General features: G+C 36.8%; 1 protein-coding gene across 3 annotated transcripts in view; it reads right to left on the bottom strand.

Annotated features, from left to right (window-relative positions):
- Positions 1 to 16,915, bottom strand: part of Slc4a8 (solute carrier family 4 member 8) — a 71,968-nt gene that overhangs the window by 50,044 nt on the left and 5,009 nt on the right. For 2 of the 3 annotated variants that reach the window (XM_021726171.2, XM_021726172.3), the window contains exon 2: positions 7,542 to 7,623. In XM_021726171.2, the coding sequence (XP_021581846.1) occupies positions 7,542 to 7,623 (82 nt within the window). Of the gene's footprint in view, positions 1 to 7,541; positions 7,624 to 16,036; positions 16,780 to 16,915 lie in introns of those variants that run through there. The other variant, XM_078014676.1, reaches the window with a different exon arrangement.

Here is a 16,915-nt window from a genome sequence, read left to right on the forward strand (position 1 = left end):
CTACAGAGCTTCTCTCACCCCCAAAACACAGAGTCTTGGTCTTCCCCTTATTTCTACCTGATTTCTACAAATCTGAAACCTTATCCACATTCCCTCTGTCTGATCAGATGACTTTGCTTTATATTTTACCAAGAAGACTAAGGCCCTCTCATGTGAACTTTCTCCATCTCAATCTGGCTCTTCTCTTTGTCAGGCTCTCAATCCATTGCTGCTCACTCCTCTGGAGTCCCTGTGCCTCAGCTATCCTCAGCCTCTCCTTTCTATCCATCCCTTCCACAGGTTTCTGACGATTTTTTTTTGTTTGTTTGTTTTGTTTTGTTTTTTTCTGATTTTGTCAGATACTATGAGTTTATTTTTGTTTATCCAATTTAATTTTTTTTGGTTGCTCAAAACATTACAATGATCTTGACATATCATATTTCATACATTTGATTCAAGTGGGGTATGAATTCTTATTTTTACCATGTGTACAGATTGCAGGATCACATTGGTTATACATCCACGTTTGTATATACTGCCATACTAGTGTCTGTTGTATTCTGCTGCTTTTCTTATCCCCTTCCTATCCCCCCTCCCCTCCCCGATCTTAAAAGGAAACCTTCCTAATGCTGTACTTCTCCCAAATTTCCACTTTTCCTTCCTTTTCCATCAAATCATTTTCATGAACTCACCGACCTAACTCTTTCCTCACCAATTCCTTGTTCCATGAAAGTTGTTCCTTGTTCCATAGAAGTTAACAAAGCAGGGGGCCTCCTTCCTGCCTCTCATACTAATTTAACCTTACAAACTAATCCTCCTGGTCACATCTCTGATCACAGCTCATCTTTTTGAATTTACGATTCTTCATGATGAATCCTCAGCCTCCTTTCTAATATTTTCTTCTGTTAGGACAAGTTATACATTCAATGTGAAAAAAAAAGACCTCCAAGAGATCAGCTCAAGAGACATAAAAGGCAAATCCTCCATGCTTATACAGAACAAATATTCTGGGGGAAAAAAATCTAGAGATATACATCTTCTGCCCCTCTCCCAGTAACAGAGCGGCCTGTTTTCACTCCATCTTCTCATGGCCTTGGCCGATGCGTGCACTACCCCCTCATACAGTTCTTCTCTACCTGAATCAAATTGTTATTCTACAAATGTGCCAATGCTTTCTGGGCACTGAGTTGGTTCTCTCATCCAAGATTCATTGCAAATGCACCTTCCTTCTTAGTATTATTTCTGATTTCCCTGATCAGATGTGCTGCCTCCTTTCTCTAAATACTCAGATCCCTTGGTTAGCACTTTTCTTATACACTTATTTTCTGCCTTGCATTAAAGTCTAGCAGGTGTCTTATCTTGTCACTATTCATCTGCAAGCTCCTCAAGGTCCTAGGTCAGACTCTCAGAATCCCTAGCACAGGGTCTTACACATTGTCAGTGCTCCACAAACATTCAGCAAATGGAATGAATGTCTTCTAAGGGCCTCCCCTAGGAGTATAAACCCTTAGGACTCCCTCAGGACTATACCATCTGACCTAAGAGGGTCTCTGATCTGAAAGATGCCACAAAAGGAACCTGTAACTAAAGTAAGTGTGTTTAGGGTAGATGAAACACTAACCAGAGCATGGGGGGATTGAGAAGATCCTTAGCAACCTGAGAATAGAAAGCTTAATCAGGAAGACTTCCCAGAAAGGCAGACTCTAGGAGAAGAATTGCCAACTATACATCTTTTCCCAGTAGTGGAATTTCCTAAAACTGCACGCAGCTTCCTTGATAGCATGCCCCACTTCCAAGTGGTGATAAAGTGTCTTGGGTACTGCTCTAATATCCCTTTGTCTATTTCCCCCTCCTTTCTTTGTCTTTCCTATTTTCTAAATTCCAAAGTGATAAAGAAAAATTGAACAGAAACAATGAGGACTAAATGAGAAATGGTCAGAGACTTGTTAGACTGTAGAGAGGCAGGAGGATAAAATGTTTAGCATCTGATGGAACTGCACCTTTATCCTCCTCCAGTATAAGAATAGTCTTAGGTTGCCTCATACACATCTCAGCACATTTTTGACTGTCAGATCTCTAAATATAATGTGGCCATTTTACAACTTCATAAAGAGAAAAAGAGAGTCAGGAATGTTGGCACACAACTGCAATACCAGCTACTCAGGAGGCTTAAGATAATAGAATCACAAGTTCAAGGCCAACCTCAGTAACTTAGTAAGACCCTGTCTCAAAATAAACAAATAAAAAGGCTGGGGATGTAGATCATCAATGGAGCACCCCTGGATTCAACCACTGTACCATAAAGAGAAAAATATAGAGCCAAAGGAGATCAGCTGCTAAGAATCGGGATTCTAGACCTGACATTATAAAATATAAAGGGTATAAAATATGAATATGATTAAGTTGAAGATAATCTGTTAATTAATAATATTCCACTATAGTATACCAATGAAGTCCTTATGGTACACCACTGAGATCAATCCAGGTAACATTAACAGGAGACTAGAGTCATCTAATCCTATCCCAAAGGTGGGGGATACAATTGTGAATGACACAGTCTTCAGGATGTATTTCTAGTTGAGGGAGACAGACATTACAAAAATAAAAAGGTGTTATTTCAAATATTAATAATTAAAAATCAAAGGTAAAGTGCCAAAGTGTCTGTAATAGGGGGTAGAATGGAGAAGAAAGACTATTTATTTATTATTGGTATTAGTGATTGAACCAAAGGAAGCTTTACCACTAAGCTATATCCACAGTTCTTTTTTTTTATTTTGAGATAGGGTCTCACTAAGTTGCTTAGGGCCTTGCTAAGTTAACCAGGCTGGCCTTGAACTTGCAATCCTCCTGCCTCAGCCTCCTGAGAAACTGGGATAACAGGCATGTTCAACAATGCCTGGCAAGAAGCAAGACCTTAGCTAAGATGATTAGAGGGAAAGTCATGATAATGAGATAGTAAGGCCAAAAGAAAACTTGGGAGAGGATTATTTTAGGGAAAGGGAAGATCAAGTGCACATGCCCTAAGCTAGAATGTGCAGGGCTGGTTCCAAGGCAAAATGACATCCAGTAATGCCAGAGCAAGGTAGAAAATGGAAGGAAAGGATTTCAAAGAGGACAGAAAGACTGGTAGGAGCAGATTGTAAATCCATAGGCCATGAAAAACATAATTAGATCCCAGAGAACCACTTCAAATGACCCTTAAATTGGTGATGTTGGTGTTGAAAAGTTTGGCACATATAGGTACAGCTGGACTTGGGAAAAGAACCACCTCACTGAGGGATGAAATTCAGTCTTTCATTTCATCTACTTCAACCATGGGCTTCCTCTTTCCTCAAAATGCCCCCAAAAGCCAGGCTATGACCCCCACTTCTCATTGAGCACATTCCAAATACTTCCACTAGGCTTACACTGGAATTTGCTAGTATTATTTAATGTTAATTATATTCTAAAGAGAAATTGAGAAGGTAGTGATTAGGTATTAGAATCAATGTTATTAGATCTCATTTTGTTTGTTAATTAGCTCACTGTAACTATTAGTAAAAACAAAAAGAATAGATCTCCTTATTGACTTCCTACATCTTGTCCAGATGATGGTGAGTCCAGATTCTAATATTCAATTTCTAGAAAAGGTTCAGGACAGATCATTCTTTAGAGATAACACAATGGTTCAATTGTTCTAACTATCTCTATTTATCTCTTCAGAGAAGGATCACAGAAGGTACTCAGTAAATGTTTGCTGACTAATTCATATACGGCTTTGCTTGATATCTAAATTCCCACTCTGTGAGTCTGAGTATAATGGGAGCAAGTTTCTGGAGCAAGGAAGACAAAAATCTTAAGGAAGACATTCTGCCTACCTCTAGAAAACTTTTAGAGAGATGGGCAGAAATGAAAACAAGCTCAACAGGGGTCACAGCTAAGAAGGACCAAATGGTTGTTGGAAAATTAGATATCAGTTTCTAGGTTGGGGATTCTGAAGTAGGAATTTGTATTTTCTGAATGAAATTTAGCAGAAAAGATGACAATTACATATTAGGAAGAAATATAGCACTAATAAATTTCAGTCCATCTAACTGGATTCTGGCAGTCCTTTACCAAACTAATCTTGTGGCCACTTCATTAGTCGTTCAATTACTCTTTTACCCACAGTCTTTTCCCTTTCATCTTCCTACCAACTTACAAAAATACCATTTCTTCCCATCTAATTCCTCATTCTTTTTTACTACTCAGTATCAAAACTAGTCTATTGTGGCTATCTGTGTGCAAAAATAGTATTCCAATTGAGCAAAACTTATGAGATGTAACATTAGTGTGTATTTTTTAAAATAAGTATTTATCCACATATATAGAACAAGCATTATTAAGCTGGCACTGAATCTTGTGGAGCAGGATAGAAACCATAGGTATTACCATGTGACCAATATATAATGCAGTATACTCACACTGTTTACCCCACATTCACAGAGAACCATTAGCATATACTAAAGGATGTTCTGCTCCTATGGGTTGAGAGGTTGACTCAAAATCACAGGGGGAAACCTAAGTGTAGAACAGATGTAAGCCTTTTTTTAAAAAGTAATAATTGTGATCAAATAGCTCTTACATCTGCTAAAACTTACAAAGTCGTTAAACTTGTTCCAGGATTTATAAATCTAGTATTTAATTAAAAAAAATAATGACCTGCCAAAAAAATGGAAAAAACATTCCTCTAACTAAAGCAACTGCCCTGTTTTCCCCTGGGACTATAAAGCATATCATGGAATATTTCTCTTCTTGCATTTATCTCTGAAACTCTGTTCTACTGTTTGCTTTTGAATACATATGTGTGTGTGTGTGTGTGTGTGTATGTGTATATATGGTATATAATACATGCATACATTATACACACACACACATATGGCAACATTATGATATAGTATAACTTCTCTTACTGATAGAATTAGTTGGTGCAAGAAGAACCACAGAAATTGTTCTGAAAATGGGGTTAGGGGAATGGTTTATATCATGTAGGTAGAAGGTGTTGAATAAAGGGACAGGAAGATCTGCAACTTTCTCTGCAGCCAGAACTTTGTATCATAGCATGTGTATTATTATTTTTTATTTGTTTTACTTAGTTACACATGACAGCACAATGATCTTGACATATCATACATTTGAATCAGATGGTATATAATTTCTCATTTTTCTGAGTGTACAGGTTGTAGAATTACATCGATCATGCAGTCACATATTTACCCACAGCAATAATAATGTCTATTTTATTCTGCTGTCCTTATTGAGTCACAACACAATTTATTTCTGTCTTCCATCAAACGAGGACTGATTTTATTCCATCTCTTCAAGAGACACCACCACCCTGACAGCCTTACTGAATCTGAAGAATGCACTCAGTAGTGAGCCAAGGGTGACCCCCACAGTATGGCCAATCCTACAGCAAATCCCAACTCCCTCTCTTTTTCAGAGCTGCTCTCAAACCATATCAAGCCTAGGGAGTGGGTACCATTTGTCCTCTATTTTCCTGTAGTGCTTTTTCAAAAAAAAAAATGCTTTCATAGAAAAGATCCTAGCTTTCAGAAAGGTCTATGCATAAAGGACCATTTCCCAATACACTACCCTCTAGAAACACTGTCATCATATGCAGCCTTCTTTACAGAATAGAGCATTGTAGAAGGAACAGATGATGTCATCTGGAGATGCTATTCCTGCTGCCAATTACTTAGCTGACTTCTGTGGATGAAGCCTAGTCCTCAGGATCTGAATGCCTGCCCAGGTTTATAATTCTATAATTCTATTCCCAAGTAGACAAAAGTATTCATAAATGCTTACCTCTTTTGCTAGAGGACAACTAAACAAATAGCAACATGTCCCCAAGGTGTAATAAGAAGGTAGAGAACAGGATTATCAGCAAAGAAGAAGAGACAGGCACAACATTAAAATACCTACCTTATGGAGTAAAACTGAAATTGGATCTTTAATGCTGGATACTGTCCTCCCTTGCAGGCAGTGTGCCAAAATGAAAGAAGCAGGACTCTATCCAATGATATTAAGCTAGATGACCCTGTGCAGTTTTCCCAGATGTGAAATTTGGATAATGATACCTGCCTAGAGTACTAAGAAAATGCAAAAGACAACTTGCATAAAGTGCTTAATCTGATGTCTAAAATTAAAGGGCATTCGATAAATAGTAGTCTCTCGCTCCACACCCTTCCCCTATCTCTCCTACTTTCTCTCATTTGCTGAAACCCACAATGGCTTTTCATCTGTATAGTCAAAATAACTTGAAAAACTTGACCTTGATATACCTGAACACCACTGACCACCATAGAGCCGCCCACATAAGTTCTCATGGCTGAGTCAGCCTTCATTATCTTCCCATCCAAAGGACAAGCTTTCTCTGAGGGTTGTACAACTTCGATGAAAAAACCATCATAGGAACAAGCAATACAGAGAGAACATTTCACATGCTGTCTAAGGCATCAGAAAGTTGCTGAATCATAGCCTTCAGCTGTGCAGGGGATGCTGCAGATACGTCACAAAGACTTTTAGGCCAAATGTGACTTCTTAAGAAAGCTCTACTTATGGAATACATAAAACAGATTCTTCTAAACAAAACTGAACATTACGATTCAGGAATCATGGCTAGATATGAGTATGATTGCCAAAGTTCCAACTAGGCTCTGTGGAAAAAAGAAAAGCATTAGGACATCGCGATAGTCATGTGTGGGGAGCTAGAGAGGAGAGAAGAGAAAGGAAGAAGAATCCTAATAAAGTAAATTAGAGCCAGTGAGCAAAAGTGCCTTTTTCTTCCTTCTGAGTCAGTTGGGGTTTAATTTTTTATATACTTTTTATTGTCAATGGACCTTTATTTTATTTATTTTTATGTGGTGCTGAGAATCAAACCCAGTGCCTCACACATGCTAGGCAAGCGTTCTACCACTGAGCCACAACCCCAGCCCCATCAGTTGGGTTTTTCAACTGAGGTTTTTATATAACTTTGAGCTATGAACTCCTAGAGAGTATGTCACAGGTATGTTCCTGTTTTCCCTTTTCTTGTTTATGTGAAACATCAAGTAGAAATGGGTATAGTTAGAATAGGAAAAGAAAATATTGTGAATGGGGTTTAAAAAAAAGAGGGTTTTATAGCCAAATTGAGTTTTAAAAACTATTTGTATTTTATTTTCTTTTAAAAATTTCTATATACTCATACTTCCAGGAACTTGTCAAGAATCAATTAATTAAACTCTGAACTGAGTACTTCACATTCTCAAGGTATAGATTATTTATTAGTATTTAGATTGAACCTTACAGACACTGTATCATATGCTGTTAATTCCTAAGGATATCCTTGTCCAGGTGGGATGGGCATTATTAGCTATGCTTTTATTTAACAGATGAGTACATTGAGGCTAAAATAAATTAAGTGATTTTTCCTCAGGGTCTTATAGCATGAAAAATAGTTAGTACTTAAATCTAGGTCTCCTGAGGGAAAGCCAGGTCTGTTCTTCCTGCATCAGGCTTCCTCTTGCCAATTTCCCTTAATAAACAAGAGCAGCAGCTCTTACCTTCCAGTTCTTCTTTCTCATAGTGAATATTGAGAACTGTACTGGTCCCACCCTGATCTACAACAGCTTCTTCATCTGGTCTCTGTTGAAACACAAATACAAAAAAAATAGTCATAGTACTACACATATATTCATTCAAACACTTAAGTATCTTGAGCTCAGACTCTTTTGAGATACATGAGTGGGGAGCTTGTGGTTTACATAAATATTTAAATTTGAACTTCACAGTAGTTTTGAGATGCAAATATGGCAGCCACTCTTTTTCTCAGTTTATAAATAAGCATCCTGAGACTCAGAGAACACTAAATAATTTTGACTGAAGGTCATGAATATGATAAAAGGTAGAGCTAGAACTGAGCCCAGGTCTTGTGACTGCAGATGTCGTGTCTTTTCCACCACTCTATTCCACCTATGCATCTATATAATGATTTGGCATTTGCAAATGCTGTCAAGCATATTGTCTCTTTTGGTGCAAACTGGTCTCCTTGACCTTTCTGCAACATTTGAATGTTTGCTACACTGTCCTTGAAATTCTCCTCCTTGCTCCTGATCAGGCTTTCTCTGTCTCATCTAAAGGCTCATCTTCTTCTTCCTCTAACCTTAATTTCCAAGGAAGAGCTCTCCTTTTATATATATATATATATATATATATATATATATATATATATATATATATATATATATTGTAGTTGGACACAATACCTTTTATTTTATTTATTTTCATGTGGTGCTGCGGATTGAACCCAGGGCCTTGCACATGCTAGGTAAGTGCTCTACCGCTGAGCCACAATCCCAGCCCCTCCTTTTTATTGACCGTACTGGGGATTGAACCTAGGTGTGCTCTGCCAATGAGCTATATACTCCCAGCTCTTTTTATTTATTTATTTTTTAAATTTTGAGACAGGGTCTTGCTAAATTGCCCAAGCTGGACCCAAACTTTCAATCATCCTGCCTCCACTTCCCAAGATGATGGGATTACAGGCCTAAGTCACCATCTTCTGCTCCAAGGAAGAGTTCTTTTCTCTTTGTTTGTCTTCCTTGAGTTTTACAGTTTCAACCACAGCCTTAAATTGTGTTGCTCAGGACTTGATGAGGCACTGGGATGCTGCAATTCAAAATCCTTGTATCTAAAAGCAAACAAACCTTCCTTTCAAAAGTAGTATCCTTGGGGGGCTGGGGTTGTGGCCCAGCGGTCGAGCGCTCGCCTAGCATGTGCCAGGCGCTGGGTTCAATCCTCAGCACCACATAAAAAAATAAATAATATAAAGGTATTGTGTCCAACTACAGCTAAAAAAATTTTTTTTAGAAAGTAGTACCCTTGGGATGGGGATATGGCTCAGTGATAAAGTACTTGTTTGGCATACACAAGGCACTGGGTTCAATCCCCAGTATTACAAATGAAATTTTTTTTAAAAAAGATAAAATACAATCATGATTCATTTATTCCTACCCATGGTACCATCAATTCTTAGTTCTTGTTAAAAATTTCAAACTTATTTATTCATCCATTCTACATGTATTTAGAGTCTACCATATGCCTTCAGAGAATTAGTTCCCCTTTATTTTTATCAAGTCCCTATTTGCAATTTTTCTCAAATTTTCTCTCATTTCTCATTCATTCTACCCTACACTCTTTAGTCCTTTAGATCATAGAAAGAGTTTTTTTTTGGGGGGTGCTGGAATCACACCCACCTTCTTCTCTGAGGGCTATTTTCTCTGCCTGGAATTACCATTCCTACCATTCTCTCCCTGTTGTTCCCACTCCACCATGGGCAGCTAATACATAGTCATCATCTATTAGATCTCATCATATATACACTTCCTTGGAAGATGTCCTTATCTCATCCCCACTTCTAAACTAAGGTCCCCCCATCTATATGTCCTCATAGTATACCACAATTCTCTTTAGTAATTAAATGTTTCTTTTTGCTCCTATAGGGAGGAACTATCTTCCTCAACATTGTATTCCAGCATGTAACACAGCTTTTTCACATAGTAGGTGTTCAATAAATCTTTGTTAAAAAATAAAATAGCATCTACCTTATTAAATCCTGAGTTGCTTCCAAAAAACTCTTAACTGATATGGCAACCAATCTATTTTCCTTCTCAAATCTGTGATTTGGCCAGGCTGACTGATCGCAAGGGCACTGTGCATATTCTCACCTTCATACCTTTGCTCAAACTGTATGGGATCTGGTTATCTAATATGTCCTTACTCTAAAATTTTTAGCACACTAGTCCTCACCTTTCTTCTAGATCTTGTTCAAATTTCCAGATTACTATTCCAATGTACATGTTCCCCAAAAGGGGGATTCAATCCAAGGCTTTTCATGTGCTAGGCAAACACTCTACCCCTGAGGTACATTTCAGTCTTTTAAAAAATTTTTTCAGTACTAGGGATTTTTATCATTTATTTGAGATAGGGTCTCACTAAGTTGCTCAGGCTGGCCTCAAACTTGCAATCCTTCTACTTTAGCCTCCTAAGACACTGGGATTACTTACAGGCATTGGCTACCATACCTGGCTATTCTTAAATGTTTTTAAATTAATATGTTTATTTATTTTTAGCTCTATCCCTTCAAAAAGTCTAGCACATATGATGAACTAGTAATGAGTATCATTAGCACCTGGACTGTGGTCTCTTAAAATACAATTTTCTACTAAAAGGAATCAGAGCTCCTTGGATAAATGGCTGGTCACAGTTCTGAGTCAGGAAATGACTTTAGATGGTCTAAAACATCTTGTCATAATAAATATTTTTTAAAAGCACTCAAAGACTACCTGGGGTCATGTCAAAAGAACTGTGAAGCCAATTTAAAGAGAACCCTTGTCAAATACTGGAAAAATTGAACATCAAGGGGCTGGGGGTTTGGCTCAGTGGTAGAGTGCTAGCTAAACACGGTGCTGGGTTCGATCCTTAGTACCACATAAAAATATATAAATAAAATAAAGGTATTGTGTCCAACTACAACTAAAAATATTTTTTAAAAGAATTGAACATCAATAGCCACAGATTAAATATATCAAATATGTTAAGATCCATGAGTTTATAATGTCACTTTAAAAATTAAACAAAGGGCTCAGGATATAGCTCAGCAGTAGAGCATTTGCCTAGCTCATGCAAAGCCATAGGTTTAACCCCTGCACATGTGTGCACACAAAAGGATCATTTATCTGGGATTTTCTACATAAATTATACCATACCATAGATGAAAAAGTCAATAAGTGAAAAAGGAATGATTTAAAATATATATATATATAGATAGATAGATAGGTATAGATATAAATATTTTGATATAATATCACCATTTTGAAATCTCTAATGACCTACATAGATTTTTCAATGGCTGCTAATGTCTCAAGAGAGAAAATCCATGACATAATCTTAAGTTATTGTCCGTGAATCTGATTAATCCTCTAAATTCAAATATCAACTTACTGAAAATACTATAAAACAGAGTTCCATGGAAAACAACACTATAGGAACACAACCAATCAACCAGTAGGAATGAGTGTCATTAGTACCTAAATTGTATATCTATTTTTTCAAATTGAACCCAGAAGCACTCTACTACTGAGCAATATCCCAGTTCTTTTTAAATTTTTTAAATTATGAGATAGGTTCTCACTGAATTGTCCAGGCTGGACTTGAACTTGAGATCCTCCCGCCTCAGTTTTATGAGGCATTATAGGTGTGAGTCACCATGCCTGGCTTAGACTGCAGTCTCTTAAAATACCATTCTCTACTAAAAGGAATCAGTTTTAAAAGAAACAATTAAAAGAAGCAATGAACCAATTGCTATGTGTAGGCTTTATGTGGATCCTGATTCAAACAACTAACTAAAAGCTTTCTAAAAAATATCTACATAGGGCTGGGGATGTGGTTCAGTGATAGAACACTTGCCTAGCATGCAGAAGACCTGGGTTTGATCTCCAGCACCACGCACACACAAAAATTATCTACATACTTAGGATGGCCAAAATCCAGGATGCCAAATGCTGAAGAGTGTGTAAAACAATAAGAACTCTCATTTATTGCTGATGGAAGAGCAAAATGCTCTTACAAAACTAAAGATATTCTTACTATATGATTTAGCAATTGTGCTGCTTGGTATTTACTCAAAATAATCAAAAACCTATGTCCACACAAACACCTGAACACAGTTTTTATTCATAATTGTGAAAACTTAGAAGTAACTGAGATGTCCCTTCAATAGGTGAACAATAAATAAACTATGGTATATCTAAATAATGGAATATTATTCAGTCACTAAAAGAAAATGAACCATTAAGCCATAAAAAGACATAGAGAAACCTTAAATGTATATTACTAAGAAACCAATTGAAAAAAAGGTTATATACTGTATAATTCCAACTATATAACATTGTGGAAGAGGAAAAATAATGTAGACAATAAAAAGATCAATGGTCACCAGGTAGATTAGAGGGGAGGGAGGGATAAATAGGTAAACACAGATTTTTAGGGAATGAAAATGCTGTGTATGATACTATAATGGTGGATAAATGTCATTATACATTTATCCTTTCAGAGATATATACCGGGAAAAAAAAGAGATATATACTGAAATATTTTCAGATGAACAGAAAATTTATACATGTAAAATAACTTATTTAGAAATATTAATTTTATAAATTTTATAAAAATAATAGTCAAAATATCCAGATAAATCTTTAACTTCAATGTTTTCTTCAACACTATAGGTGATTTGATTTAATTAACACAATTTTTTGCATAGTAGTTTTAGTTCCAGCTTAGCGGTAAAGACTCTTGTATACTGTTTTTCTGAGCATGTAGAAAGCCCTGCATTTTGTTTTTTGTTTGTTTGTTTATGGTATTAGTGATTGAACTCAAGGTTTTACACATGCTAGGTAAGGCTCTATCACTGAGCTAAATCCCTAGCCCCTGAGGAATAATTTTTAAGTGGAAATAAACTTGGCTTTATTTTGGACTTATTATTTGCTCACCTAGCTTATCTTTTAGATCATGAATTCCCTGACTGCAGCATAATGTTTTTGTTTCTATAATGTGTTTTTCATCTTCTGTTCTCTCAAAAGCCAATATAATAGTTTACCACTGTAAGTAGCTTATGCGCCTATTTAAATTCCAGGAGGGTGGTTACCGTGTCTTATGTTCACCTAGCAGCCAGTACAATGCCCAGCACATGGTAAATATCCAATAAATTTCAACAAATGAGTATTTATTAGTTTTATGAATACTTTATTTGATATCATATATTTTCTCATAAATCAAGTATATGAATAAAAATATTATAAAATGAATAATTACTATGGTTTCCCACTGTTTTTAATATTCAAAGGGCAGGGATAAATTAATTCATATATTTGGTATATCCACAAACAGCTGACATAATTGGAATCTGGAGGGAGGAAGGGAAGAAATGATCAATTTCTTAACTCCAAGACTATAAAATCAAAATATGAAGAGTAAGGTTAATCATCTGAAAATCTGAATTGGAAAACTACGTGTTTTTTGTTAGTTTTCTTAATTTAGGTTGATTGACCACAGCCTAAATTCACTGAATAAATTGTTCATCCACTTTCTTTGTCTTGCCAAAGAAAAGAGAGCCACTTTCAGTGACAATTAGCCAAAGTATTTAGGTTGAATGTGAATGTGTGAATCATGGTTAAATAAACCAAATATTTAAAAAGAAAAATAATTATATGGCACTCATAGAAATTTAAACAACTAAATGGTATTTGATTATATTAAGGAATTATCATTACTTTTGAAAGTATGGTAATAATCTTGTGTTACAAACTTTTACTGATGAAATGATCTGATATATTTGGAGAATAGATGAAGACATAGATGAAACAAGATGGTGTGCTCACTGCTGAAGCCAAATCATGAGTACATGATGATTCATTATGCAAATCTCTCTACTTTGATATATGCTTGAGATGTTTGGTAAATTTCAAGCATATCCAAAGTTTGAAATCATTAAAAATGAAAAGAAAGGAACATTGGGTCTCTTTGGTTTATGCTTGCTGCAGATTTCTCCCCAGTTGGCTACTATTTCCTCTGACATCATCACTATTTATGGCAAAGTATATTTCTCAACCTGGGGTCCTTAAGTTTCTAGGGTACCTATGAATGGGCTTCAGAGGATCTGTAGTGACATGTGAGAGTGTGAAATTTGTGGGGCAGAGGTTCCATAACTTTCATCAGATTTTCAAAGGGGCTTGTTACTCAGAAAAGATTAAAATCATGAGAATCACACTAAATATGTTTAGGAGAAAAAGGATACAAAGGACAGAGGGAAAACAGAAAGGAGAATTAAATAGAGAAAAAGCCCAATTTCTAAGTATTCTTTTTTGTGCTTCCTCCTAGTTCACTGACAATGACTGGCTACGTAAACCTGAGGGTGCCTACCTCAAGGAATAGATAAAATAAAAAGAACTAAGAGGGTTAAATACACATTAAGACACTAAAATTACAAGCATTCTTATAAGTCTTGAAAAATGAATGAATTATAGCTGAGTAGCAGACAGCTACTTAATGGCTGAGTAGCAAAAAGATTCTAACTTCCAGTAATGAAAAAATTAAAAGGCAGGGACAGTGCCAAGTCGTATATGATGGTCCAAACTCCTGGAAGCAACCACAGAAGCTACAGGAGAGGAAGAAGTCATGGGCAGAGCCCACCTACAGCCCTCTCCCTGACACATTATCCCTGTAGCTCCACTCTGGACCTGTGATGGTGGACCTGTCCAATTGAACCCTGCCTCTGACTTTTTATCTCAAAGACCCCTTTCACTGTTTTTTCCTCCTAAAGATCCAATGTTTTCAGACATTATATAACCTTTCCATTCTCAAAAACCTCATCCATATCCACACAAAGGGAAGAAAAGTTTTATTGACTTCTGATACATTAAACCATTTTAAAATCAGCAAATGTAAAGATGATTTCTAGGGTTTCTAGGCAAGCATTCTACCACTGAACTATATCCTCAGCACTACTTCCAGGGTTATAAGTCAGCAAACCAAATTGGTCCAATTAGAATTAAGAAGAAATGTTTACTGAGCACTCACCATATGCCTAGCATTTTCTCTACAAGCATTACCTCACTTAATCCTTGAAACAGTTCTAAGTCAAGGCTAAATAAGCTCTCGTAAGGGTTGAGTGGGCTAGGAAGACTCAAGTCTGTCTTTCTTATTATGTGCTAATATTGTCAAAAGTAAAGAACCTAGTCATTTTAGAGAGTTCAGGATGCCGAATCATGGATTAATGCCCACAAAGAGAATAGTTCAAGATCCACATTAATACCTCATTAAATCCTTAGCACTCCAGAACCTCATATGCCAATTGTGCATTTGCTGACCAGAACTCCAATTATTTTCCATCTCCTTATTCATTTCCATTTTCTTCTTCATTCAGCAGAGCATCTGACTTCTGGCCCCTCATAGACCCTGTCCCTGATTCTAACTCAGATTACCAACTCAAATGCCCTCAATTACTTCCTTACTAACTACAGACACCCAACAGCAAGGGAAAAGTTTCTGTGAGAACTTGTGCAGTTATTTCAGACCTCCTCTTCTCAGGGCCATGAGCTCCTAAATACCCATGAGCTTTCCATTCTGACTCTTCAGCAGCCTGTTAAGGAACTAAAATTCCAAAAAAAATCACTCAGTGATTTTTTTTTTCTTGAATCCCACTTGGACTCTCTCTTATCTAGTATAGATTACTAGGTTAGTACATGATGATAGGGAGAATAATGACTCCCAAAGATATGTACATCCTAATCCCTGGAATTTATGAATATGTTACCTTCCATGGGGAAGGAGAATTAAGATTACAGATAGGAATAAGGTTGCTAATTACTTCACCTTACAATGAGAAGATCATGAATTATGTAAACTACAAAGTAATCTCAATGTAATCATAAGGATTCTTAAAAGTAGAAGAAGGAGACAGAAGAGTCAAACCAGAGAGGAAGATGGGACAACAAAATTAGGGTCTAAAATTTGAGGTTTCTGGCTTTGTAGATAGAGAAAGGGATGGAAGAAGGTAACTCTGAGGCAAAGAATGTGGACAGTTTCTAGAAAATGAAAAAGGCAAAGAAACAGATTTCCTCCTGGCACCTCCAGAAAGAAACCCTGCCAACGCCTTGATTTTAGTTCAATAAGATCTGTGTCAAGACTTCTGAACTACAGAACTGTAAAATGATAAATTTATATTGTTTAAGCCACTAAATTTGTGATAATTTGTCATGGCAACAATAGGAAAATGATACTCTATAAATATTATGACTTCCTAACTACCAAGACCAGAGTAAACTTGTTATTATTACCTTATGGGAAACAACCAACCACTCTATTATCTAAGAGTTGTTACTGTAACCTAGCAGCAGATTTAGAACAAGCACGGTTGCTTTTCTTTGTCTTGATTACTACTGCCAAGGAAAACCTTAAAGCTATGATGATTATCTATAGATTTTGATGGAAGTACACTTACATTCTGAATTGTCCCCCAATTCTCTGCTCAACTCTCTGCTTGGCAGGACAGACAACCAACATCTCTCTTGAAGCTTCCCAGCAGGGCTGGTAAAGAGAATGCCCAGACTCCCCAGTTCCCACATACCAATTCATCTATGTTGGGAATGGGGGATGGGCATGAAATACACACTGAAACGTGGTATGAGGAGAAACTGCTATCTAGGTAAAGTTTTATTCAATAACATTGAGCAAATATTTACTAACTGCTTACCATCAACTGAGCATGACCCTCAGAAAAGTTGATATGCTCCCTACAGAGCCATTCATTCATTCACTCAGCAAATATTTACTAAGCGCCAACACGTACCAGGTGGCTTTCAGAAACTCCTGTCTGGGAATTTTTTCAGGTCCACCATAAGACCTGGGTTGTGACTCTCTTTCCATTAGTCATGCATCTTAATACCATTTACCAGAGTTTGGTATTCTGAAGATATCTCCAAAATGTTCCATTCTGAGCAGCCCTGGCACACATAAAAGCCTTCATAATAGCCCCAAATCACTTGCTTTCCCCCTCCTCCACTTCCGTTCTCCCTAAACCTCCCTTCAATTCTGCAGCCTTCTTCTTTTAGCACTTCCTCAGATCTGGTCACTTCTGAAAGTGATGAGGAGGAGAAATGTGAAGCTACAAGATGTTCCCAGTTCCAGTCTAAAGAAAGGGCTTTCCCTAAAGCTGTCTGGTCATCTTCCTCTATTACTTACTCCTTATAAGAGCTCATCAACTCTTAAAGTTTCAATAACACAGATATTTCATCAAAATGAATAATGCAGACCTTAATTAACTCACCCTAAACTTCACCAACAGCCCCCTAACTGGCCTCCCTCATTCCAGCCTCTCCCA

The sequence above is a fragment of the Ictidomys tridecemlineatus genome, chromosome 6, assembly GCF_052094955.1.
Source record: "Ictidomys tridecemlineatus isolate mIctTri1 chromosome 6, mIctTri1.hap1, whole genome shotgun sequence".
Taxonomy (NCBI): Eukaryota; Metazoa; Chordata; class Mammalia; order Rodentia; family Sciuridae; genus Ictidomys; species Ictidomys tridecemlineatus.